General features: G+C 42.8%; 1 protein-coding gene across 1 annotated transcript in view; it reads right to left on the bottom strand.

Annotated features, from left to right (window-relative positions):
• PIKFYVE (phosphoinositide kinase, FYVE-type zinc finger containing) overlaps positions 1–27609 on the bottom strand; it is a 3858188-nt gene that overhangs the window by 3497618 nt on the left and 332961 nt on the right. The window contains 1 exon segment of the mRNA XM_044075403.1: positions 4666–4963. Coding sequence (XP_043931338.1) covers positions 4666–4963 — 298 coding nt within the window.

Here is a 27609-nt window from a genome sequence, read left to right as displayed (position 1 = left end):
ACCAGAGGTTATCTAGCCACATTTCAGAAATAAATAGAGCTATACCTACTAATGTTCTTTTTAAACAAACTTGAGCAAGGAATGCAGCATAATTTTAAATTAAGGATATTAGAAGTATTGTTTGAGAACATAAGAGGTGGAGATACTGCACAAAACTGAAAAAGCAGAATATTACACTTGAAGGCTCATATTTCACCAGGTCTGAATGGTACTGTCTCTTTAAAACTTTTATTGAGAGAGAAAGAGAACTGTGTTTGAATATGTTAATTGCATTTGTCATGTGATTTTAAACTGCTATTTAAACCTACTCATTTGTTCTTATACTAGTTCATTCATACATTCGAGGAAGTCCTCTGGGGGAAAGTTTTTAAACTTTTGTGTTTTTATTATTTTACATAAAAAGGAGTGTGGTTTGCATTAGCTGCCTTGGTTCCAGTGATTTTTCTTTCCTACATATACTTATCTTTGAAGTTCACTGGTTTTACTGGTGGTTCATCTGTTTGTTTCTTCTGTTTACAGCTGCAAACAGCTAATCTTAAGAGTTCTAAACATTCTTTGCCAAGAGAAATGCAAGATTTAAACGTACAATGGGAAGCTGTTCAGTAATAAATAGTATGAAATTATGTTAAGTGAACAAGAGATCCTATCTTCTTTAGCATCCTTAATACTTTAATGTATTTAATAAAACAGTGTACAATTTAGCTTTATTTAAAGGTAGGCAGTGCACTTTTTCTTAGGGCTAGAATGAATATTCTCTGAAAGCATACAAGCTGTTTTTCACATATGGGAGGGGCATAGAGCCAAGGAGGAAAGAATAGTTGTGCAAAATCCTACCATAACCATAGACGTCCTTCGCTTCTATGTTTCAGTATTCTTTATATATGGGTAGTATTCCGCTATTTAACCCAACTTCTAGCCTGCATACAAAAGCTTCAAGCTACTGCCTGTACATGGGACATCGCACGTAGGCTCCTAGAACGTCAGCCATAAAAGGGACGTCTGCACGTATAATCCTCAGAATAAAATAGCCCCATTTGGAAAACTCCAAAGGAAGATCAAGGAGACAGTCACCCAAAGAATGAGCAAGATGTAGGGGGAAGGCAGGTTGGATAGAAAACTGCTACATAGAAGAGGACATCTATGGTTATTGTAAGATTTTACACAACTATTCTATTCAATGTTGCAGTATTATTTACACATGGGAGAGTGCCAAAGCTGAAAGGGAAGCCAGGGAGGGGGAAGGAACATAGAGAGATCAAGCAGAAACATTTTCCAGGAATCCATGCAAGATTGCTCTGGCAAACCCTGTTCTGGCCCTAGAGACATTATCCAACTTGTAATATTTTGTAAAGGTATGAGATCATCAAGTGGCAGCTTCCAAAATGGATGGAGTAACTAGCCCCTTGAAGAAAGCCCCCGAGGATGCAACACATCTAGTGGAATGTGCTTTAACAGAAGAGGATAGGGATTTCCCACAAAAATGATAGCAAACCACAATGGCCTTAGAAAGTTATGAAGAGATAGTTTATTTAGAAACAGGCAAACAAAGGGCCCTGGGACAGAAAGGCACAATTAGTCTATCATAGAAAATTCAAAATTCTTTTACTAGGAGATCGTGGAGATGGGGAAAAAATAGGCAATTGAATAGCTTGATTTAGGGAAAGATCACTGACCACTTTAGGCATAAAGGACAGAATGGTTCTCAAAGAAACTCTGTCCTTATGGAAAACTAGGAATGATGGTTAAGCAATTAATGCCTGAATCTCAGAAACCCTCAGGCAGAAGTAACAGCTAACCAGAAGTACTGTTTTCAAAGTACAAAGCTTTAAAGAAGCAGAAGCCGCTGGTTCAAAAGGGGCCCGAGTCAACTTTTCCAGGACAAAATTAAGATAACAAGGAGGAGGAACTGGTTTCCTGGGAGGATTCATGTGTAGGATGCCTTTCAAGAAAAGCTTAACCTCCTGCCTGGAAGCCAATGGAGGAGAAAAGGGCAGGCAAGTAGACAAGGCAGTGGACCTTAGTAGAAGAGTAAGAAAGACCACTGTTAAGTAACTCACACAGGTAAGATAACACCAAAGGTATATCCGTCAAAAGGGATCCATTTTTCTTTTATGGCACCAGATAGACAATCTTGTCCACTTTGAAATGTAAGACTTCCTAGTACTGGGTTTCCTGGCCTCATGCAAAACCCGAAACATGTCCTTAGAAAAAACAGGTGCCTAAAATGAATCAAAAGTTGAACATTCATACGGTCAGGTGAAGAGCTGAGAAATGTGTGTGTGAAGTAGAGACCCCTTTTCCTGAGCAAGTAGGTCCATCCAGTGGGGTAACTTGTAGTGATGGCCCTTGGCTAAATGCAGAAAAGGGAACCAATGCTGCCTTGGCCAAAAAGGGGTACCAACAAGATTTTTGGTTTGTCCTGTTGAATTTTAAACTAGATTTTCTGAATCAAAGGAAAGGGGGAATGCATAAAGAAACATCTCCTTCCATGAGAATAAGAGTGTGTCCACCTTCCATGCCTGAGGATGAGGGATCATGGCACAGAAAAGAGGAAGTTATGTGGGGAGGCAAATGGATCCATCTCTGGAGTACCCCACCAGTGAACTAGATTCAGGAACATATCCTTATCAAGTATCCACTCATGGGATTGTGTCATGGATCTGCTTAATGCATCTGTCACCAAGTTCTGAGCCAAAGGAAGGTAAACTGCATGCAGTGAGACTTTGTACTGAAAATGCCTTGATGGCTAAGTGACAGAGAAGATAAGACTTTGTGCCCCCTGCTTATTTATGTACCAAAGTACTGTAGTGTTGTCTGTGAGGAGCTTGAGGGGGGTCCTGAAAGAAACAGGGTGAAAGGCCTGTAAGGCTAGAATCAGTGCCCTCATTTCCCTGACATTGATGTGTTCTCAACTCTGAGAGGGGGACCAAAGGCCCTAAACCTTTCTGGAAGCAAAAGCTACTCCCCATCCTAAGTCTGAGGCATCTGTCAAAAGTTCCTGTACTGGTTGAGGCATCTGAAGGGGTAAATCCAGGATTCAGACAGAGTTGCTGCATTCACCAACCTAGTTCTTTTTTCAATGGATAAGCATGCTAAGACCAGACTGTTTTCAGAAACCACTAGAACTTTCCCATGTTAAGCTTTGCAAAAGGCAACATGGGAATTGTAGAGGCCTTGAACCAAACAAGTCTCAGGAACTCCCTGGCAGTGATGGAAGACAAGAGTTAGAAGTGATTCCATCAAAGCTATGACAGAAAGAGCTTTCTCTAAAGGAAGAAATACCATCAAATCAGTCCCAAACCTGCACCCCAGAAAATGAGACCCTGACTGCGTGAAAGAGTAGATTTTTTGTGATTGTGAACCCAAAGTCTTGCAGAAAGGTAATAGCTAGATTCAGGTGCTTAAGCAAAAGACCTGGAGAGCTGGCCAGGAAAAGCAGGTCGTCGAATTAAGAGTAAAATTGAAGACCTTTTAATCTTAGGTAAGTAATAGCTGGAGCTAGACTCTGTCAAAACCCTTGGAGCAGTGGAAAGACCAAAAGGCAAGACAGAGAACTGAAAGTGCCAAGAACCCACAGAGAAATGTAAGAACTTCCTGAAGAGAGGGTGAATAGGAATATGCAGCTAAGCATTCTTGAGAGCCAGCGAAGCTAAGAATGCTTGAGGAGGAAGTATAGGGAGAAGAGACTGTAGGGACAGAATCCTGAGCGAAGGCACCACCATGAAGGTATTCAACTTGGAAAGGTCCAAAATGGATCTCCAAGGACAGCCTTTTCTTGGGACCAAGAACATCCTGGAATAAAATCCCCTTCCCTGCTGATTTAAAGGGACAGGCTGAATGATTGCCTAGAGAGAAAGCTGAGTTAGCAGCAGAGGAAATAGATGCAGTTGATCTAAGGGAGGTTGAGGAATCTGCATGAAAGGGGGGAATAGACTTCCAAGTCAAAAAGTAACCATTTGGAATAACAGATATCACCCAAGAATTTTGACTGATCTTCTTTCACGCTAAAAGGGAAAGACTGACAGACGGGAGTATGACTTGGAAGTGGGAGATGTATGTCACAGAGAGCCTTGTCTGGACTGAAATGGCTGCTGGGGAGATGGAGCAAAGTTGCCATTTTAGGCTGAGGTCTCCTAGCAGATTTATGTGCCCTAGAACCTGAGGGAGCAGAAGAAATAGAAGACCTAGAGAGTTTCTTAATAAAAGGGGTTTTAGCAGGGAAGTTCCTATGAAATTTAGAAACCGGAGAAACTAACAGGTGCTTTAAATCCTGGAGCTCCTTACCTTTTTCCTTCAGAGTTTTAAAAAGGTTCTGCAGCAGCCTTACCAAAAAGAGCAGACTTGTCCAAGGGAGCAACAAGGAATTTTGTGTTGATGTCATCTGGGAGAGCCTGAAGACGCAACCAATATCTCCAAAGAACAGAAGAAGCTGCAGCTCTAGAGGAAGCTTCTACAACATCACAGCTGCATTTAATGGGATACCTAGTGACCTGTGAAGATGTAGCCAAGAGAGAAAGACATAAGGACTTAACTTCTGAATCAGGAAGCTGGGATAGGGCCTAAGAAGCTTGAGAGAGCAAAGCTAGACAATACCTAGACATGTGAGTATGGTAATAAATGGCTCCGATTGCCAGGGTGGAAAAGGTGTAAGCCTTCTTTCCTAACCTTTCTAAAATTTTGCTTTCTTTGTCTGAGGGAAGCAACTTTGTAGAAGGAACAACCGGAGAGGATTTATCTGAGGTGATAGAAATGACAGAAGGATCTGCTGAAGAGCATTTAAATAAACAATTTGCAATCTTCAGGGACCTTAAAGAAATGGTCATGTCTTTAGGAGCTGGTGCCTGCGATTCTAGGGTCTTGGAAGTTGATGCAAAGGCATCTAGGAAATCAGATAGCACTGGAGGGACAGCTGCAGGTGCAGGGGTCTCCACATGAATTAAGTCATAGTATCGCTTTTGTTCCTCTGAAATTTGGGAAGAATCCCACTTAAAGAATTCCCTCATCTTATTAACTGCTTCCCCAAAGGAGAGTTCTTCCACTGATGATTCTTCCCCACTGGACTCTTCCTCAGGAGATGCATATTCCAAGGGGAAGGAATCCAAGTGGAGTAAGCTAAACAGTCTTCATCTGAGGAAGACCCCTCAGAATCAGAGTCCTGAGCTGGAAGGGTGGAGAAAGACTCCTGGAAACCCAGTAGCAGCACAGGGGAAGATAAGACAGGCCCAGAAATAGGAGAGGCCAAAGTCCTAGGCCTAAGGGCCATCAAGGTCTTAAGACCTGGCAAGAAAACCTCCCAGTCCCAGTCCAACGTAGGAGTACTAGGTACTGTGGAATGCTTAGTTTTTTTTTTCGTTTCTTTTTGGCAAGTTTTTCTAGGGCAGGAGGAAGGGCAGAAATAGGTCTAACAGCCAGAGCTTCCTTTTGCAAGGGGAGTGGAACAGTTAAACACAGTAAAGAAGTATTTAGCTTGCACTCTGGCTGTTTTTTTGTGATTTCTACAGTTTTTTTGTTTCTCTTTTTTTGGGAGTGGAACAGTTCCCAAGTCCTCTGAAACAAGTAGCCGTGGTTCCCTAAATAGTCTGAACTGGACATCTGCATAGCCTCGGACATGGTCCGATTCTCACTCCTAGCAGCTTCCATTGCAGTTCCCACCGAGAGACAGACCCTACCTGAGACTGTAACTCCAGGTTTTCATCAACCTCAAGGGGTATGTCGGAGTGAGAAGGCGTAGCCGAAGAGGACTCGGCCCTAGCTTTGCCTACCTTCCACTTCAAGGACAGCTCAGAGGAACTTGTGGAAGCCTCCATCAATTCCCTAGCCAAACACTTAACCCTTTGGTTTTCTAGATATAGGTTTAAGGCTGACAGATGACTATTTAAAGTTTTAGGGACAAAGGCCTGACAGAACAGGGTCAATGGTCATGGGTAGGCCCTAAACAAAACAAGCAGAGCTCGTGACTATCCTTGTGTGGAATTTGTTTTCCACACCTACACTTGCCATTTCTGGATGACATGAACAATAACAAAAAGCAGAAGCAATGAAATAAACCCCCAATGGGGTACTTATCTGAAGCTGAAGAACAAAACGCTGTTCCAATGGCAGACCAAACATTCGAGTCAACCTTTCCAAATGGTGGCAAAAAAGTTCTGAGGACTAAGTGCAGACAGGCTCCTACATTCTAGGAGCTTAAGTGCGATGTCCCATGTACAGGCTGTAGCTTGAAGCTTTTGTACACAGGCCAGATGTTGGATCGAATAGTGGAATACTACCCATATGTAAAGAATACTGCAACACTGACAGAAGGACATCAGACAGCAAATCAGTCTAAGCAGGAACGCAGGCTGTAACATATGCTTTAGCATAAGTAACCTTAACTTAGATTAGGTTATACCTGTGGGTGCAGCTGTCAATTTGGAACAATTATTTCTACCTAGAGATCTGAACTTCATTTGTTGAAAATGTACATACTTATGTATTTGTTGTAAGTTGACAAGGGATGGGTTTGTTCTTAAAATATATTTAACTTTTTTCGTTAAAGCAAAAAAAACAATCTTGAAAAATGTGACATATGCCAAATGAAGATAAATAGCCACATAAAAGATCAGCCTGCCAAACAGTGCATGCATCTAGGACAATAGCTGGAAATACACATTCAAGAAATGGTCACGTACAATAGATGGGAACAGTAGATTTTTAACATAATGGCTGCTCTAGTCATGCTATTTTGTAATGCAAATGTCCTTACAGATACAGACAAAAAGGAAAGTGAATTAAATTAAGAAACACAGATTGCACATAGCAATGCTGCAGGAGACGCATTTGGAAAGAAATGACCATGCAAAAATGACAAAAAAGATTTCAAGATGGATATTCAGCACAATATCAGGGACAAAGGAGAATGGGAGTAATGCTGATTGTTTCAGGGACTCCAATAGACATATTTGTTACAGTAAGGGGCTACTAGCAAGCAAACATGATTACACTGGCATGGATTTACATTTCAGCAAAAACTGCTATTATGGAGCTTAAGAAAATTTTGGAACAAATAGTCAGCTTTCAGCAGGGAATACTACTTTTAGGTGGGGACTGGAACTTGATATGCAATAGTGATGATGTATCAAGAAGATCAAGAAGATCGAGAATGAAAAATACAAGAAAGGAGGACACACTTAAGACATTTATGAAAACATTTGGCACAGAAGACATGAATTCAGTAGTAGGAACACAAAGATAATTTACAAATTATACCCCGGGTACAATAACTGGGCTAGACTGGATAGAATTTATACTTCACAGGAACATGTGCATTTAATTTAAAACTTTGACAAACATCCAATAACTACTGCAGATCATGCATCAATAAAAATCAAGATAAAAAAGCAGGATAATGAAGGAAAAATGAGATACGGTCTCTTTTTGACCCAACTCTTAAAAAGCGTGGGATTCAAGGAACGGGTAGTGGAAATTATTCAAGAGTTAATACAAAAGATAGAAATTTCTTTAGAAGGAATAGCTAACGAGTGTGATAAAATGAAACTGGAGTTGAAAAATAGAGTAGAAAGAAGTAACAAAAATTACTTAGAGGGGCTGATAAACAAGGAGAATCTTAATGAACAAGAAGAGAAAATTTCAGAGTGCTAAAGAGAAAATAAGGGAGTATTTGAATAATATGCATGAGCTTAGAAAGACTGCTATTAAGTGACTAATGTTTGATAACTGCAGAGCACAAACATTTTTAGCACAATGACTTAAATAACAGAAATAAAAGGGTTGTCACCAAGTCAACAAACCGTGGTCATGTTTCTTGTCAAAGACTTCTTGAGAATCTACAGATGTATTAGACACATTTCAAAAATGTTATGAAAATTTGTATAAAACAGAGAAATGTATAAATCAAGAAAAAGCAAAGACTAGAATATTTATGGAAGACTTAATCATGCCAAGATTAGAGGAAAATGAGGCTCAACAGCTAATAGTTAGGATAGGAGGAGATTAGGTAAAAACAGAAATGTAGAATCAATAGTCTGTGAAGTCTCCAGAAACAGATGGCACTCCTGTGGAAATCTGGAAGTTAGGAGGGAAGAAAGTGATACAATCTGTTAGAGTTTGTTTAATAGTATTTTGAAAGGAGGGGAAACACCAGCATGTTGGAAGAAAGGTTGTGGTGGCTGTATTACACAAAGAGGGTACAGACTCATCAGACCCAGTTACATACAGACCCATTTCTATTTTAAACCAGGATAATAAATTAGAAGTTCTGTACCTACCATAACGTTCCATGTTAGTTGTCTTCTCTCACCTTCTTTCTTGCTGGATGGGTTCGGAGCCGATCCTCGGCTCCGACTCGGCACTTGCTAAGCTTGAGAACTCCTCTTACCAGCTCGAGGCAACCCTATATCCCATGATGCAAGGCGAGACTACCTCAGATCTCGTTTGGTAGCTATAATACCCTGCTAAATAATACTATTCCGAAAGGAAGAGCAAAGACTAGCCTAGAAGAACTAGGCAAAGGGTTCTTAAGATAGACTCTTTCTACTGAAGACTCAGGAGAGTGAAACCTGAGAAAGAGAAGCCCTTCAAGATCTGTCCAGGCCAGGGGGAAGGAGGGAGGGACGCAAGAAGAAGAGAGAAGACAACTAACATGGAGCGTTATGGTAGGTACATAACTTCTAAATGTTAAGTTGTCAATCTCTTCATTCTTCTGGATGGGACCGTCCTAGCACCTGTATCCTGGGTGTCTCAATGGAACAGACTCTTGAGAACTGTGGAACCAAACCTGGCTCTGTCCCTGGAGGCCAAATCTAATTTATAATGAGAGACAAAGGTATGAGGAATGGCCCAAGTGGCTGCTGCACAAATGGTGTCAGTAGGTAGCCTATCCTGAAAAGCTGTAGATGTGGACAGGCTCCTGGTTGAATGCGCTTTCGGTTTTGAGGGTAGTTGCTTGCCTCTGAGCGAATACACATAAGAAATGGTAGAAGACAACCATCTGGATAAGGTCACTTTCGAAACTGGGAGACCTTTCCTGTTTTCTGCATAGGAAACAAATAATTGATCAGATTTCCTGAATTGTTTAGTTCTATGCAAATAATATCTGAGTTGACGATGGACATCCAAAAAATGAAGTTTTTGTTCAGCTCTGTCCGAATAATTAGGGAAAAAAACTGGTAGATCAATGGATTGATTAATATTAGTCTGAGAAACAACTTTGGGCAGAAAAGATGGATTAGTTCTTAAGGATACCCTATCCTTGTGAAAAGCTAAGTATGGGGAACAGATACAGAGGGCTTGTAGTTCAGATACCCTCCTTGCTGAAGTGACAGCCACCAAGAATATTGTTTTCCAGGTCAGTAACTTTAACGAGCATGAAGCAGACGGTTCGAAGGGGGGTAAAATCAAGGATGCTAACATCAAATTCAGATCCCATTGTGGAGGAGGATGTTTTACTGGAGGTTTTAGGAGAAAAACGCCTCTCAGAAAAGCTTTGCACAGTCTGTGCGACATTATGTTATGATCTTGCAAGCCAACATGATATTTAGAAATTGCTGCCAGTTGGACTTTAACTGTCAATGAAGAAGATCCTGACTGAAAAACGTCAGCCAGAAAATCCAAAATTGAATGTACCGGCGCAGTAAAGGGATCAATGTGCCTGGAGTTTGCCCATAGGGAAAAACGTCGCCACTTGCTAGCATAAACTGTTCTGGTGGACGACTTTAAGGAAGCTATTATGATATCTCTAACAGAGTCAGAGATCATAGGAAGCCTGGCTAGGGAAGGAAGTGGAGCAACCAAGCAGTGAGGTTGAGAGAACGAATGGCCCGGTGCTGTTGACCCATCTGGTGGATCAGAAGATCTGGAACTGGGTCCAGATGCCAAGGCTGCACCAGGAGATGACGATGTAGGGACGGAAACCAAATTTGTCGAGGCCAGTAAGGGGCAATGAGAATCAACTTGGCTCTCAAAACGGAAGCTTTCTGAATGACCTGTGGAATTAAAGGGAATGGGGAAAAGCGTACAGAAGTCCCAGGGCCAATCCTGGGTTAGAGAGTCTCTCAGGGGATGGCCTGGTAGGGAAAGAGGGTGAAGAAGTCCGGGCATTTGCTGTTTTGGGGTGTAGCAAAAGGTTGCAACAAGGGTGCCCCACTTCTGAAAAATCTCGGCCCACTACCGATTGTTTGAGAGACCACTCGTGAGGCATGAGAATAGCTCTGCTCAGTCTGTCCGCTAAGAGGTTGGACCTGCCGGGGATGTGCGTTGCCATCAGAAACCGATGAGAGGAGATTGCCCATTGCCAAAGTCTGAGAGCTTCTCGACATAAAGGATAGGACCTGGTCCCGCCCTGTTTGTTGATGTACCAGACTACAGACATGTTGTCCGTTTGAACTGCAATAGTCCCCGAAGGAAGAAAGTCATTGAGGGCTTGCAACGTTAAAAGCACCGCTCTCATCTCCAGGACATTTATGTGCAGATGGTATTCTGTGGGTTGCCAAGTCCCATGGACCATCCTGCCCTGATAATGCCCCCCCCCACCCGATCAGAGAGGCATCCGAAGTGACTGTGGCAACCGGAGTTGGGGGAACAAACTGTCGGCCCTGATGGAGCAGAGGAGAAGATATCCACCAGGTTAGATGAGTCTTGCACGATTGTGTAACCAGAATTTCGTGCCTCATGGGTAGGTTCTGGAACGACCAATGAGTGAATAACATCCACTGCAGAAGACGCATGTGGAAGCGAGCTAATGGTAGAAGTACAATGGCCGCAGCCATAAGACCTAGAACCTTCAGAACCAATCTGGCTCTGACCTTGTGCTCAGTAATATGATCCGAACGTATGTTTGGATGTCCAGAATTCTCTTATTTGTTAGTCTGGCTAACCATACTGACTGTGTTTAGCTCTGCGCCTATAAAGGTGATAGATTGGCAAGGCAGCAGAGAAGATTTTTCGACATTCACTGAGATTCCCAACTGTTTGCAGATCTGCAGAGTGTAGTCTCTGCATTGAAGAAGCTGATGCTTGGTGGTGGCGGAGAGGAGCCAGTCGTCTAAATAAGGAAACACCTGGAATCCTTGACGTCTCAGATGAGCCGTAACCACTGCCATGCATTTGGTAAACACTCTGGGGGCTGAAGTGAGGCCAAAGGGCAGGGCTCTGAATTGATAATGACTGGTCCCCAGCCGAAAGCGGAGAAACCTCCTGGAGCGTCTGTGTATTTTTATGTGATAATGCAGCGTCCTGAAGGTCTATCGAGCACATCCAGTTGTCCTTGCCCAAAAAGGGCAGAATGGACTGAAGTGTGACCATCCGAAATCTTGCCTTTCTGACAAATCTGTTTAGATTGCTCAGGTCTAAAATTGGTCTCCAATCTCCCGTCCTTTTGGGGACCAAAAAGAATCTTGAGTAGATGCCGGATCCTACTTGGTCTGCTGGAACTATTTGGACGGCTCTTTTTTCTAGGAGCTTTGAGACCTCCTGTTTTGCCAAATCCCTTTGACCGGGTGAGATGTCTGGAAGGGATTGGTGAGGTCAGGATACCTTCGAAGGGATTTTGTAACCCTCGGATATGATCGACTGTACCCATATGTCTTGTGAGAGGGAGCCAGGCTAATGGGTACAGCGATATCCTTCCCCGACTGCCTCCAAGGGTGGACAGTCGGGCAACACCTCAGGGATGCTGAAAGGGTTTGTCAGGAAGAGGCTCCCTGCTACCCTGATTCTGGGACCCCCTGCCTCTAGGGCGTCTGTTACTGTTACCCCTCTGCCTCTGGGGTAAACTGACCACGTGTGTCCGGCGTAACTCCTTGGGCTTTACGGAACCACATTTTCCTCCTTTCTGACCTTTGGGATAGGGTCTTGAAGGAGTGGAAAAATGGACTCCTACTGCAGAAAGGGTTTTGCCGTCTTGTTCACACCTGGTCAAGGTCTCCTTCACCTGCGGTCGAACAAAGCCGAACCGTCAAAGGGGTATTGGTGAAGGACGCCTTGAAGGGTCCAAAATTACAAAGCCGCATCCAGGCCTGGCCCAAGTGCCACTCCTGTGCCTGCGGCTCTACTCGCTCCATCGGCCGCATAGGATATGAGCCGCATGGAGGAGTTGGTTAAAGAATTTAGGATTGCTAGCTGTGAGGCAATCTTGTCCTGAGCCCCAGCAGCTGAAGGATCCTGAACTACCTCACCTAGTTCCTTGAGAATGTCTCTCTGAAGTCTGGTGAAGTGACAAAGGTAGTTCAGCGAACGCATAGCAAAGGTCGCTGAAGAAAACATCCGCTTGCTATACCTATCCATGGTCCTAGAGTCTTTGTTAGGAGGATGGACAGGCACGGAAGGATCCAAGTTCCTTCTTGGTGGCGCCGCCACCACCATAGCATCCACAGAGACGCCTTAGAAAGAAACTGCTTGTCTGAAGGGGCCGTAATAAATTTGGATGGCCTCCTGGGGACAGGTTCCACAGAATCGGGGCTGCCACGCCTTCCGAGCCACTCCCTGCATGAGTGGGACGAAAGGCTGAGACACCCAGGAGGTGGAGGGTCGAGATCCAAACGCCTCCAGGTATACAGACTCATCCTCGGAGGGGTCAATGGAAGGCCAGTTCCCCTCTGTTTGAGGAGTTCCAGGATGTCTGAAAAGGAGACATCCTCAGAGGGGACCGGGGAATCCTCCGACTCATCTAAGTCGGTATCCGATGTGGTAGACTCAGGAGTCTGTGTGTTTCCTCTTACACAACCTCTTGCTTGGGGTTCCCCTGCGGGATCAGGAGAAACCTCGGAAGAGGAAGTCATTCCCAATGGGGAAACCTGGGGCGATGGATCCCTGGGCCTGGGAGCAAGAGACTGGCAAGAGACATCAACAGGCACCAAGAGGGAGGAGCTAAAGGAATGGACCGTTGACCTGGCTCAGGTGCCAGGACACTCCTCATCACCTCAAAGGCTCCTCTCCCAGGGAGACCAGAAGACTCCTGCTCCGAAGACACAGGAATTCCCGGCTCCACTGAAAAGAAGGCTCAGAGGCCGATGTCGATGCCGAGCTCACCAAAGCCAAGCTCCGAGAGGGAGGCGGGGTCGGACAAGGGTCCGATGCCACTAGCCCCTCGGAGCCGACAAGGAAACTCAACGACGGATCCCTCCAAGGAAGGTCTCATGGAGGAGATCGGAGCGAGGCAGACGGAGCCGAAAGGGGATGCATTGGCCCCGGCGCCGACACGGTCACTGTCCCGAAAAGCTCCGGCTCCGAACTCTGGAGGAGAGTCGGAGGAGGAAGTTCAAGGGGAAGAGCAATAGCCGAAGTCTGTTGAGACGGGCTATGGAGCATTTGGGCTAGTGCCTGTGACTTCAACAGCCTGCTTACCACCCTCTCTAAATCGTGGTCTGACAGCCTGGAAGATCTCGAAGATCGGCTCCGATGACTCCGTTCCGATAAAAGAGGAGACTTCGGAGCAGAGCGAATCGACTCCAGAGAAGGGGACAGAGATCTCTTCCTGGACGGAGCCATCGGAGCCGATGACCTCTTGGTTCCAGATGGAGCCGAAGACTTATCGGCTCCGATGCTGGTAACACCTCGGCACCAGCCGGTGCCGACAAGGAAACTGGAGACTGTGTTGGAGCCGGAAGGAACCGACACTACAATATCAGTGGTAGAAAGATCGGCTCCAGCCGGAGCCGATCTCAACTCCGAAGGAGTCGGAGCCACCGAGGAAGGCTTAACTACCCGAGCCTGAACCTTAGGTGGCTTGGAAGGTTTACCCGACCCAGTCTTTGTCGGTGAACCTTCTGGCTTTAATAAGCCACGAAGGATCAACTTGTTCCTCCTCTCCTGCAGGACTCTCTAGCTAAAAGAGTGGCATATAGCACAGGAGTCCTGCAGGTGTAAAGGCCCCAGGCAGTAAACACAAGAAGTGTGACCGTCTGTCAGAGACATCTTCTGACAGCACGAGTCACACTTCTTGAAGCCTGAGACCTTTCCTCTTTAGACATAGTCTAAGAAAAGAAAATACACACACTCAACAAAGTCACACAATTAACCCCAAAACACACACAAACTGACAGGGATTAATAAACTGGGAGGCTTAGGCCTAACAGAGAAAAAATAAACTTTTACCCAAAATGGAGGAATATAGGGTGGGAACTATAGTATAGCTGAACACACTAGTTTAGAAACTAACCAAAATAAGAAAAAGGGAGAATTACCCCTGAATAACTGCTGAAATTGAAAACTCACCTGAGCTGGCAAAAAAGAGACCTCTTCGCGAAGCGGCAAACGAGATCTGGGGTAGTCTCGCCTTGCATCATGGGATATAGGGTTGCCTCAAGCTGGTAAAAGGAGTTCTCAAGCTTAGCAAGTGCAGAGTCGGAGCTGAGGATCGGCTCCGAACCCATCCAGCAAGAATGAAGGTGAGATTGACAACTTAACATAATGGTTTATTCCTAGTCTAGCTAAAAGAATGGCAAAGGTGTTGTCGAAATTGACAGGTATAGATCAATGTGCTATTGTGGATGGGAGACAAACATTTAGCCACATCAACAGAACAATGATGAGGGAGAGCATGTAGTGTGATCAAACGTAATTTTGACAAATGTAAAAAACAGCGATAAATGTTGCCGAAATTACATTTAACGACGGTAGAGTTTGCTTCTTTCTCCACTGTTGTGCAACTTCTGTGTTGGTATATACAAGTCTGGGGAATGTGGGGGTGCCCCCCTCAGGTCCCTATCAGTTGATAGAGCTCTCAGAAACTCAAAATTCATATGGTTTGAGACCATATGATCGAGTTTTTGAAAACTCAAAGCTTCTGAATGGAGACTGCAGTACAGTGTGACTCAGGAAATGTTCCCTCTTCCTCACTGTTGTGTGAGCTTGGAGTTGGTATATTTAATTTGCATGGGGTGTGGGGGGTGCTGGCCCCTGCAATAACATAAACAATGTGTTTGTTTGTTTTGATGTTTTGAGTTTTCAGAAACTTGACCATATGGTCTCGATCGCCCAAATCTTGAGTTTCTGACAACTCTATCATCTGACAGACTCATCCCCCCACATGGGTGGGTGCAAGGGTCTTGCCCCTACAAAAAAAATTGTAGAGTTGTTCGAAAGTGGTTTCAAACAGTTTTTGCTTTTTTTTCCCCTTCACCAAAATTACCTTTGTTAAGTCAACATGAATCCTAATGATGATCCAGAGGGATGCAGAAAATAAAAGAATCCTGGTGTTGTTGGTTGGTCTCGCTACAGAGAAAGCATTCACAGTAAGCTGTGATTTTATGATTAAGTACTAGAAAGATTTGCATTTCCATTCCCTGGTAAGTCACTAAGGTTAATAGGAGGCAATATGAAGGCTTGGAGGCAAGAATTAAAGTGGTGGAGGGGTCCTCTCCCATAAGTTGTGTTTGAAAACAGGAACCATGCAGGGGTGTCCTTTTTCCCCTTTATTTGCTTTATATTTAGAGTCATTGGAAAACAAAATAAGTGATTCAGAAACTCAAGGGATATACTTGGTATGGTAATCTAGAAAAGTTAGTTTAATTTGCAGTTGATACTAATTTGTACTTGCTAAATCCAGAAAAGGACATTTTGGTGTTGTGGAAAATTTTCAAGTCTTTTTGGGAAAAAAATTAAAGAAAAAACAGAGGCTATAGTCATAAATTATGATCAAGCACAAACTGATTCAACAACACCCATATTTATGGGGACAGGATAAAAGGAAGACTTTAGAACTATGGATTAAAAAGACTTCTGTTATGGTAGCTAAGTGATATGTGTGAAGAGATTAAGCCGAAGATAACACAAACACTAGAAAACTGGAAGTTCTTGTTTATGGGTATAGACAGTAAGATAAGCAGCAAAAATGTTTTTAGTCCCTTCAGAACATGGTGGTTTAGGACTACCAGATTTGAAAGGATATTTTAGAGCTAAACAGTTAAGGCTCATACACAACACACGCAGAAGTTCAAAGCAAAAAATTATGATGATAAAGCAGGTTGGAGTTCAAAAAATAAGGAGTGGGGCTTTGGATGCAGATCCTTGAGGTGAACAAAAAAGTACAGTTGTGTACTTGCCATAAATGTAGATGTTATAGTGTATTCACTGTTGCAGTCATTACAATTAGGTTAACCTGCTGGCAGGCTACGCGCAGTGGGCCTGAATTCCAAAGTCTAGGTCCTGCGTCGGTTGCTGTCGCCTCCTCCCTGACGTCAGTGAGCCAGGGGTATAAAAGATGCAGCCGACGCCATTTTCTTCAGTTTTTCTTGCCCTAGATGTCAGGTGCCCCCAAAAGGGTAGGCTAAAAAAGTGTCAATAAATCATGCATGCACCAAGGTAAAATTTTCCTTCATCTACAAGCAAATACACCACATAGGTTTTATAGAATAGAGAAGTACAGATAAGTTCCAGCAAAGATAAGGGGGATGGTAGGAGGGTAACCTGGACTGCAACAGTGAATACACTCTAACACTCTAACATCTACATATATATATATATATATATATATATATACACACACACACATATATATATATATATATATATATATACACATATATTTTTTAAAAAAGTAAATGTATTTTTATGTCATTATAGGAATTTGAGAAATGTTTTTATATCTGTGTTTATTTTTATATTTGTGCTTAAGAACATATGTTGTTTATTTTGTTGAACATCAGTTGGTGAAATATGTGTATTGTAGTTATAGCAACCCGAACTTGTACTATCAATTAAGAGGTTAATAAGCTGCAGGTGAATGAGTATGCTATAAATAGGATTGAGTTTCACTGGCATGTCACTGAAGTCTGAGGAAGCGTTATTACAACGTGAAAGCGCTTACTGTTTTGTGCACATCTTTTAATAAAGAGACCGTTTGGAATTCGTTGGACTGTCTTCTGTTTGGCCATTGGTATACCCTTGGATTTGCTCTACATTTTTGGATTCATTTCGTTACAAGGGTATTTTACTTGTCAGGAAGGTTTGTTTGTTTCTCTTGGATTTGGCTCGAGCACAGCCAGCCAACAATCGAGAGGTACGGAGGAAGTCACCAGCTGTTAGCCCCACGGCAGGAGAGATAGAAAGCGAGGTTTTCGTTCAAATGGATACTTTTCCATCTTTTCCGCTTCCTTTCCAGCCAGTGGAAAGAAGAACATGGCCCACACCAAACACCACAAGAAAACGGAAAGGAACAGAAGACGTCTACGAGCTACAGAGGAAAACATTGAGGTCGATCAACAAGGCCTCATCGTAAACATCTCTAGGTATGAACTTAATGAATATGAAAGGTCAATCTTAAATAAGGGGTTGAATTTCATACCCTCTGGTTATTCAGACGTGACAGAATTAATCGTAGATATAAAGATGTTCACTAGGAATGTTGGACTAAAAATGCAATTTGGTGATGATAATTTTCAAACGACATCTGAAGTATGTAACAAAGTGTTCAAAAAACCTTCTATGTATATGCCACAATTACATCCACTACTAGAAGTATTTGAACGTGCCTGTGAGCACGATTTTTTAGAGTTATATGGTAGCGATGAGTTTAAACCTGAGTTTTTTAACCTAACCATCAATGAGAAGAAAGCCATTTCTGATCTTCAGAACAATGATAAAATTGTCATCAGACAGGCAGACAAAGGGGGAGCTGTGGTCATCATGGACAGGGAGTCATATAACAAAATTAAATCTATGTTAATAGATGAAGATACTTATTCACAGCTAACTATTAGTACATTGAACAACTTAATCAAAAATGTTCATGGTCATTTATATGATTTGTTGTTGAGCAATGTTATTGATGTAGATCTGTATAGATATTTCCTAATTGAAGACCCTTTAGTTCCCACCTTTAGGGGTCTGCCTAAAATTCATAAAGTAATGCATGATCCTCCGCTGAGACCTATTGTATCCAGCAGAGGTTGGCTAACAGAGTCAATATCTATATACCTGGATAAACAGTTTAAACCCATTGTTAATAATACCAGCCATATACTCAGGGACACGCAACAATTTTTAGAAAATCTGGCTATGTGTGAAAACTGTAAAAATATAGACAATGATGACATTTTTGTAACTCTTGATGTGAAGTCATTATTCACTTCCATACCCAATGATACCGGGGTGGAATTTGTAAGGCTTTTTCTATTGAAGAATGGCATTAACAATAGTAAGGTTATAAAATTGATGCTACTACTCGAATTAGTGTTAGAGAATAATGTTCTACTTTATGAAGACAGTTACTTTTTACAAAAAAGGGGGTAGCAATGGGTACCCCTTGTGCCAACCCCTATGCTAATTTGGTGTTGGCATATTGGGAAGATACCTATGTTTTGAATAATACCATTTTTGATGACCACATTCAGCACTATAGCCGTTTTGTTGATGATATTTTTGTTGTATGGAGAGGACCTACAGCTGTGTTGAGTGAATTTATCAGCTACTTGAATGGTACCACTGATTTCCTTGAATTTGAAGGTACACACTCATACACTAAGACTGAACTCCTTGATGTTCAGCTGACAAAAGGATCTAATGGGATAGAAATGGTAATGTTTAGAAAGCCTTGTTGGAGAAATAGCCTTCTACATTGCACTAGTATGCATCCCAAGCATGTTCATTCGAATATTATCACTAATCAGGTCCTTAGGACCTCCAAACTTACTACAGGTGAAGAAGCCTATGTTCAACAGAAAGAAAGAATATCTCATAATTTTATATCTAGAGGATATGATAAGGAAATTGTACAGGCTACCATAGAGTCAAGTGATAAGCTAAGGAAGAGCAAAGGTAGACCATTCTTCCATGGTAAAAAGGAAATAAGTAATTCAGGAAGAGACAAGCAACATGTAGAGAAAAATAGACTTATTATTCCTTTTACAAATAGGAACTGCCAGATTAAAAAGATAATAGAGAAAAATTGGAAGATTTTAGCTATGGATGAACGAATTATGAATATAGTGGAAGACAAACCAAGAATAGCATACAGGAATATGAAATCACTTAAAAGGCTGTTATGCTATGAGAAGACAGATGCAGGGTTCATACAGTCTTGTAGAGAAGGCACTTTCCCTTGCCGGACATGCCATCAATGTCAGTATATAGCAGCTGATAAGGTTTTTATACATCCATATACAGGACGTAGATATACATTCAAATGCTATGCCGATTGCAGGACTAGGGATGTCGTATACCTAGCACAGTGTCAATTATGTGGGAAATACTATGTAGGAAAAACAAATAGAACCCTCCGTGAACGCATAAGAGAACATCTCTATGCGATCAATAAAGAAAACATATCCAATGCTTTAGCACGTCATATAATAGAAAATGGGCTTCAACATTGTTTTAAATTTAGAGTCCTAGAATTAGTGAGAAGGACTAGTAGATTAGGTAATATCAAGAATCACACCGAAGAGACAGAAAATAAATGGATTATTAGGCTGCAGGCACATTATTATGGGCTGAATGAGAAGAAAGTTTAAAACCATTTCTGACAGCCAAGCCATTTAAACATTGAAATACACACATATATATATATATATATATACATATATATTTTTTAAATAATAAATGTATTTTTATGTCATTATAGGAATTTGAGAAATGTTTTTATATCTGTGTTTATTTTTATATTTGTGCTTATGAACATATGTTGTTTATTTTGTTGAACATCAGTTGGTGAAATATGTGTATTGTAGTTATAGCAACCCGAACTTGTACTATCAATTAAGAGGCTAATAAGCTGCAGGTGAATGAGTATGCTATAAATAGACTGAGTTTCACTGGCATGTCATTGAAGTCTGAGGAACCGTTATTACAACGTGAAAGCGCTTACTGTTTTGTGCACATCTTTTAATAAAGAGACCGTTTGGAATTCGTTTGGCCATTGGTATACCCTTGGATTTGCTCTACATTTATGGTAAGTACACAACTGTACTATGTTCATCGTGTTTCACTGTTGCAGTCATTACAATTGAGTTGAATCCCTCATCGTGCTTCACTGTTGCAGTCATTACAATTGGGTTGAATCCCAAAGCTAAGGTTTGGAGGCTGGAGCTTAATAGGATTAGGAGTGGCTATGAGGCCCTGCAGAACTGCAGTGGCAAAGCCTGCCTGGATTTAGAGTAGAGTGGTAAGTGATGGTGGTTTGTAAAAGTGTGCACTGAACTCCAGGTTGCAGCCTCTAAAATGTCTTTGGTTGGTACTCCTCTGAGGAAGGCTGCTGAAGTGGCTGCTGCCCTGGTTGAATGTGGCCTAATGCCCTTAGGCACTGATTTGCCATGTTGGGAATAGCAGAAACGAATGCAGTGGCCTATCCACTTTGAAATAGTCTGCTTTGAGATAGCCTTTCCTTGTGATCCTGCAGCATATGCCACTAGTAATTTCTCAGTCTGAAAGCTTTGGTTCTGTCCAAGTAGAAGCACAGCTGTCTGTGTATGTCCAAAGAATGCAGAAGCCTCTCACTCTTATTCTGTGGATTTGGGTAAAAGGTAGGCAAACAAATAGTTTAGTTAAGGGCCACACTGGACACTACCTTAGGCATAAATGTCAGGTTTGTCCTCCGAGAAACCTTATCTGGATGGAAAATGATAAAAGGTTCCACAGCCATGAGTGTCTGTAGCTCTGAGACTCATCCTGCAGAGGTTATTACTAGGAGCAGAGCTGTTTTCCATGATAAAATTTTTATATTAGCTGTAGTGGCTGGCTCAAAAGGAGGCAGGGCGAATTTTTCCAAGACATAATTGAGGTCCCATGCAGGTATTGGTGATCTCCTTGGAGGCCTTAAGTGTTTGGCTCCTCTGAGGTACTGCCTTAATAAAGGATGAGAAAAAATAGGTGGCTCTGTATTGTAATGAGCTGAAATGGCAGAGGCATGAATCTTAATTGATGAAAAGGATAGGCCTTTGTCCAGCATCTCAGTTAAATATTGCAAAATCTGAGGAATATTTGGTACAGTCGTGTCAATCCCTTGTGCCTGGTTCCACAGAATCTCTTCCATTTTTCAGCATAAGATTTTCTGGTACTAGGCCTCCTGGCCTCCAAAATAACATCCATCACCACTTTAAAGAGAGGTGTGTTTTGAATGACTACATTATCCGCCATGCTGCCAGATTTAAGGTCTTGAGTTGGCTGTGCAGGATCAGATTGTTGTGTTGGGACAGTAAGTGAGGAATTTGAGGTAATGTCCAGGCTGGGTATTGAGACAAGTTCCTTAGGATTGGGTACCAGTGATGGCGGGGCCAGTCTGGGGCAATCAGTATAATTTTTGGCTTCTCTTGTCTGACTTTTAGGCGTACCTTGGGGAGGAGAGGCAATGGAGGAAAGGCATATACTGTTAAGTTTTTCCAGCTGAAAGATACGGCATCCACTTTTCATGCTTGCTTGTGATAAGTCCTTGTGCAGAATCGCTGTAGCAGACAGTTGTGAGGGGAGGCAAATAGATCTACGTCCGGGCATCCCCAATTCCTTGTCATCATGCTAAAGATTTGTGGATCCAATTTCCACTCGTGGGGATCCATGAGGTTTCTACTTAGTTCGTCTGCCAGAGTATTTATCTTTTCTGGCAGGAATTGTGCTTGCAAATGTACTTGCTAAGTCAATGCTGTGTCCCACAGAGTCATGGCTAGTCTGCATAGGGGGTAGGAATGAGTGCCTCCCTGCTTGTTTATGTACCACATGACTGTAGTATTGTCCGTCTTTATCAGTAGTTGTCCCGGATGAAGTAGATCCTTGAAGGCTGTCATGGCATTCTGAACAGCTAGCATCTCTTTTTGGTTGATATGTAGATGCATTTGGCTTGCAGACCATGTGCCCTGAATACATCTTCCTGCCATGTGGGCCCCCCAGGCATAATCTGATGCATCTGTTAATATCTGCCTGGCTGTGGGTAAAGCGAATGGCTGCCCCTTGTTGTGACAGGCTTTTGCCCACCATCAAAACTCCTGTTGCAGGCAGGGAATGAGGGTAATTATTGTTTCCAGGCTGTGGCAATGTTGAGTCCAAACACTTTTTAGATACCATTGAAGTTTCCTCATATGCAGTCTTACATATGGAATTAGCAGAATGCAGGATGCTGTGAAGCCCAAAGCCTGCAGAATTTTTCTTGCAGATAACTGGGTCTTTGTTGCCAACATTTTGAAATAAGTAGTCAGTTGCCTTTGTTTACCTGGCATGAGATAAGCCATCTGGGTAGCTGTATTTAAGCTTGCACCCAGGAATATTATCTCTTGAGAGGGTACTAGTTTTGATTTATTTTCATTTACTGTGTACCCTAGGCATGTTAGTAATCTTTTTACAAACGCCAGATGCTGTAGTAGAATGTCCTTGTTCTCTGCTTGAATAAGGCATTCATCCAAGTAAGGATATATTTGCATTCCTCTTTGTCTGCAAAATGCAATTACTGGAGCCAGGCATTTTGTGAAGACCCTGGGAGCAGTAAATACGCCAAAGGGCAGTGCAGAGAATTGGTAGTGCATTGAGCCAGCTATGAATCTGAGGTATCTTCTGCATGATTGTCTGATTTGGACATGCAAGTATGCCTCTCTTAGGTCTAAAGTCACAAGCCAAGCCTTCTTGCCCAGCATGGGCAGAAGCTGCAGCAGAGTTAACATTTTGAATCTTGGAATATCTAGATATGCGTTTAGAATAGATAGGTCCAGTATTGGTCTCCAGGCTTTGTCCTTTATGGGCACCAAGAACAGTCAAGTAAAATCCTTGTCCCTGCTCTTGCTGTGGTACTTGCTGAATGGCCCTCATGTCCATGAGGGATGACACTTGCTTTTGTGCCTCTGCCCATTGTTTTTTTGGCAGGTCTGGCAAACCGTTTGCCCTTGGCAGGATGTGAAAGTGAAACCTGTAGCCTTGTGACACTAAGACCCATTTGTCCTGGGTTATTACGTGCCAATTTTGAGAAATAAGTGCTAGTTTTCCCCCTAAAGATGCTGCCAAAAGATAAGTGCTTGGCGCAGGCAGAGGGATGTCTCTGGGACTGTTTCCTGTATGGCTGTGATTTGTTTTCTCCGCTTTTGGAGGTAGAAGTACCCCATTGTTTAGACCTGTATGAGCCTTGGGGCTGGGATCTGCCTCTAGGGCGTCTTTGTGGCCTTGTCTGACACTGGAAAGGACCAGTTCTTTGTAGGCCAGTGCCTGCTAAATCTTGGAGGCTGTACCTGTAAGAAATCCTTGACTGTTTGCATAGATTTAGCTTTGTCCTCCATTTTCTTCAACACCTCTTCTGCTTTAACACCAAACGAGGTATCATGCTGTAATGGTGCATCTAATAATTTTGCTTTAACATGATCAGGCAGATTCTGTTCCTTTAACCAGGCATGCCTCCTAATGACAGAACCCATAACAGCGGCCCTACAGGAGGCCTCCAGAGAATCAAAACCACATTGCAAAGTATGCTTTCCCACTTGTTCAGCTGCATGCAATAAATCCTGCATTTCTTTGTTTTCTGCACATTCAGAATTTATCATCAACATTTTCTGTTTAAGCAGTGACATAATATATTGCTGATATTTAAGCATATGAAATGACAATTTAAAGCCCTTATAGCCAAGGCAGCAGAAGTGTAAATCTTTTTCTCCATCTGTCCAGTGCCTTAGAATCCCTGTCAGAGGGGGAAGGGTTTTTTGCAGTGGAAGCCTTAACCCCTTTAGGACCCTAAGAGATAAAGTTTCTGGGTCTGCAGCAGGGTTCTTAAAAAGAAAATTATGTGAATCAGGAACCCTGTAGTACCTGTCGGGCTTAACAGAAGCTGGAGGCAGAGTCAGGAATCACACTGGACTCGGAAAATACATCATCTACAATGTCTAACACAGGCGGAATAGCAAGGGGCCTGTGCTGAGGTAGTAAAAGGAAGTCTCTGAGCCTTTTCTTAGATTCTGAATCATCTTGGCTCTCCCAGTGGAAATGCTCCCTCATGGTATGCAGAGTTTCCCCAAAAGAATAATCCTCAGGAGGAGAGGCTGAAGGGATAGATTCTTCAGCATCAGAATCCTCATAGGGAGGAAGAGAGTATTCCTGATCAGAAGAGGAATCAGAAGACATGGAAACCTGATCTGAAGATTCGTATTCTGTCTCTTGCCTAGGCCTCTTATCAGGAGGGGGATGGGAACCCCTGATCAAAGTAATTAGGTCTTTGGCCATTTTGAGCATCTGTTTTTTTAAGCATGGAGGCCTGTCAATGGGGCTGTTGTACTTGTTTCTTTGTCTTTAGAGGTGCTTTAGTCTTTGCCTTTGAAGCTGAAGTTGTTTTAACATATAACTGTGTAGGCCTGAAAACACCCTCAGAAGCTGATGCCTGCTCAGCGGCTCCGGACCTATCTGAGGGAATAGTTTCCGAGGTTCCAATACCTTGAGTTTCCAGCAGCCTAGTCGGCTCCATGTGGGAGTTGGAAGCGGCCTGCGGTTCTAAAGTAGCGGGCGTCAGGGGCTGCGAAAGCGCCTCACTGAGATCCGGCGACTGGCTTAGAAGAAACCTAGTCAGTTTTGGACCTCTGATGTCTGTTCTTTTCTTTTTCTTTGCGTTTCTTTTGAATTGCGGTAGTTGGATGGCTATCCGATGACATTGTGTAATTAAATCTTCTGCCAAAATAGTGAAATGCAAAATCGTTCAGACGCTTAATAGTGCGTTGGTTAAATCTAGCACAAAACCGACAATTAGCAATGTCGTGATCAGGGCCTAGGTAAGGAATACAGTAAGAATGGAAGTCCTTCTGAAGTACTTGCTTCCCACAAGAAATACAATTATTAACTTTTTCTGACATCGGTCTGGAGCAAGAAAAAAGTTTCCCCAACGGGGTACTTAGCTTTTAATGAAGACTTCGGATCTGAAATTCAAACATGAAAATCTCAGGAGTCGGCCGACCGGCACTTGCGAACTGCTTTTGCTTCTGGCACCGTGCGGCAAGAAAGACTGAAGAAAATGACGTTGGCTGCATCTTTTATACCCCTGGCGCACTGACGTCAGGGAGGAGGCGACCGCAGCCAACACCAGACCTAGACTTTGGAATTCAGGCTGACTGCAGGTAGCCTGCCAGCAGGATAACCCAATTGTAATGACTGCAACAGTGAAACACGATGAACATCCATAAAGAACATTATATTAATAAAGTTACAGAAAGTATTCAAAGAACTAACCCAACACGGAAATTAAGAAAGGGAATTTTGCCAATAGGGAAGACTGCAAGTACAGGTACAGAAAATAGGCAAGAGGGGACTGAAATTTACTGAAAAAAAATAGAAAAGGAACCATGGTACTGGAAGCAAATAACTAGAAAGGGAAAAACAACAGAGTGGGATAAGGCCAAGAAGAAATTTGTACTGTAGGTTAGGGACTACCTTACATGCCAGGGACTGATAAGAGTAGAGGCAAAGAAAAAGGGATAGGGGAACTCTACGTGAAAGACCCGCACTGGTAAAGTTTTTAGTTGAATCAAATAACCACAGTGCAGTAAAAAAGGATTAGTAAAGCATAGAAAATATTGCATGACTACCACAAGAATCAATAAGAAGAGGTTAGAAAGGAGTGGGAAGATTGACTGGAAAAGCAATTTACAAGGGAACAATAAGAGGACGCATGTATGGTTCCCACAAGCAACAAAGTCCAGTAGCTTTAGGATTTTTTGCTTGGAAATGATTGCAAAGATATTTTATTTTATTTATTTAACATTTGTTTACTGGCAAAAAGTCCATCTTGGAATGAGCAAATTTTCAATGGAGGGCTGGGGAGAAACGCTCCAGATGAATGTCTGTTATACCACAAGAGGACTTCAACAAAGTTTTCATCAGGTAGACAGCAAATGTTGGGGGTGCGATGAGGAAGAAAGAGGTAACTGGGAACATGTTTTTTGGAAGTGTAATGAGTTGGCAGATTTTAAAAATTCTGTACAGCATACTCAGAAATACTGGGGGACAAAATGGCTGCAACAAAGGAAAGGTACAGTTGTGTAAGATCTTACCATAACAGCATATGTCGTACTTCTCACTGTCACAGTATTCTTTACTCTTGTGATAATCTGCCGAGGACAGCCAAACATCCAGCCAGCAGACCAAAGCCTTTGCATCTTCCAGGAGTTGCATTAGGGACCTGGGGACCCAAGTTGATAGCAATCTCTCATTTGACAACCACGTGGCCAAAGTGGTTAGAAAAACATTTTATATAGCCCACCTAATCATGAAGGGATTCACATCTAGATCAGGGAGGTCATCGCATCACTTTACTCATCCTCATCAGGCCCATAATTGAGTACAATGCCCCTTTTGGGATGTACCTTACCAGACACCTGCAGCAACTGGAAAGACCCCAAAAGTACCTCACCAAGAGGATCAAAGGGCTCAAACAGATGTCATATGCTGCCCGGTTAAAGAAACTCCAGCTCTACTCGGTGGCATACCGCCTGCTCAGAGGCGATCTGTGCCTGACGTATAAAGCCATGTCCAACCTGGAATTAATGGACATGCTGCACCTCAGAAAATCCAAATCCCATCGAGCTATGCGCTCGAGAGACTTGAACCTCAGCACTGAAATAAATAGGACATGCTGGAGGGACAGATTCATAACCCAGAGGCTCCCTTCACTCTGCCTAACCTGGACTGGGATTTTATTCCAGAGTCCCACATTGACTCTCTTCAAGAGGAATCTTGATGAGTGGATGGGAGATCGTAGGTTTACCCCGGCTATCACTTCTGTGTCACTGTTAGACAGAGGCACAGTATACTAACCTCAGAAAAAGGCATAGCAAAATTAATTTAAAATGGGTGGCGAAAGCCAAACACACTCTGGCTAGGCTTATAAATGCCCTACAGCAGATAGGTTCTATGTCAGATTCATATCAAACGCATGAGATGTAAGGTATATGTAATGAATTGAAGTTTTACTTATTTATTTAACATCTGTTTACCAGGAAAGTCTGACTTGGAACGAGCCAGCGGAGGCCCAGGGAGAAATGCTTCAGATGCATGTCTTTGTGACATGGGAGGAAACTGTAGCACCTGGAGAACACCCACATGACTGCAGGAAGGACATGCAGACTCCACACAGAAGGCATCCCAGCTGAAAATCGAACGGGAGAACCTCTTGCTGTGAGGCAACAACACAACTGCTGCACCACCGCTCTGCCAGAGTGTCTCAGATGAACCAGAGCCAGAGCAATCCCAGAGGAAAGCAATAATAGGTACACCCAGGAAGGGAAGGAGGAAAAAAGGGATACAAGAGGAAAAAAGGGATACAAGAACCCACAGCCAGAAGGGTAACAAAATAACATGTTGAAGGAGGGAGGGATAGAATATTGCAACAATGACAGGTAGAACAAAAGCCATTAGAGATCAACCCCAGGCTTTTCTTTACTTTCTGCCAGGCATTTCTTTTCAAAACTAGCCCTTCTTGCCTTTTGCTGGGAAACTCTGCTTGTGACAGAATAGTTCTGGGCTTCCAATCTGAGATTGTTTTTTGGATCCATGGACAATACAGCTTGATCCACGACATGAATCCAATACAGATATCTGTAGGAAGCTTCCACCCTATGAAACCTGCTGGGTATTTCCAGAGCAAGGATTTGAAAATCGGGTTCCTGGGAAGCTACTAAAAAGGCATCCTCACTGTCTATTAAAACAAAGAAAGTACAGCCACAGGTTAGG

Source organism: Protopterus annectens, chromosome 6.part1 (genome assembly GCF_019279795.1).
Source record: "Protopterus annectens isolate FY-2018-M chromosome 6.part1, PAN1.0, whole genome shotgun sequence".
NCBI lineage: Eukaryota > Metazoa > Chordata > Ceratodontiformes > Protopteridae > Protopterus > Protopterus annectens.
The sequence above is the reverse complement of the archived record's forward strand: the minus strand, read 5'-3'. Positions and strand labels throughout refer to the sequence as shown.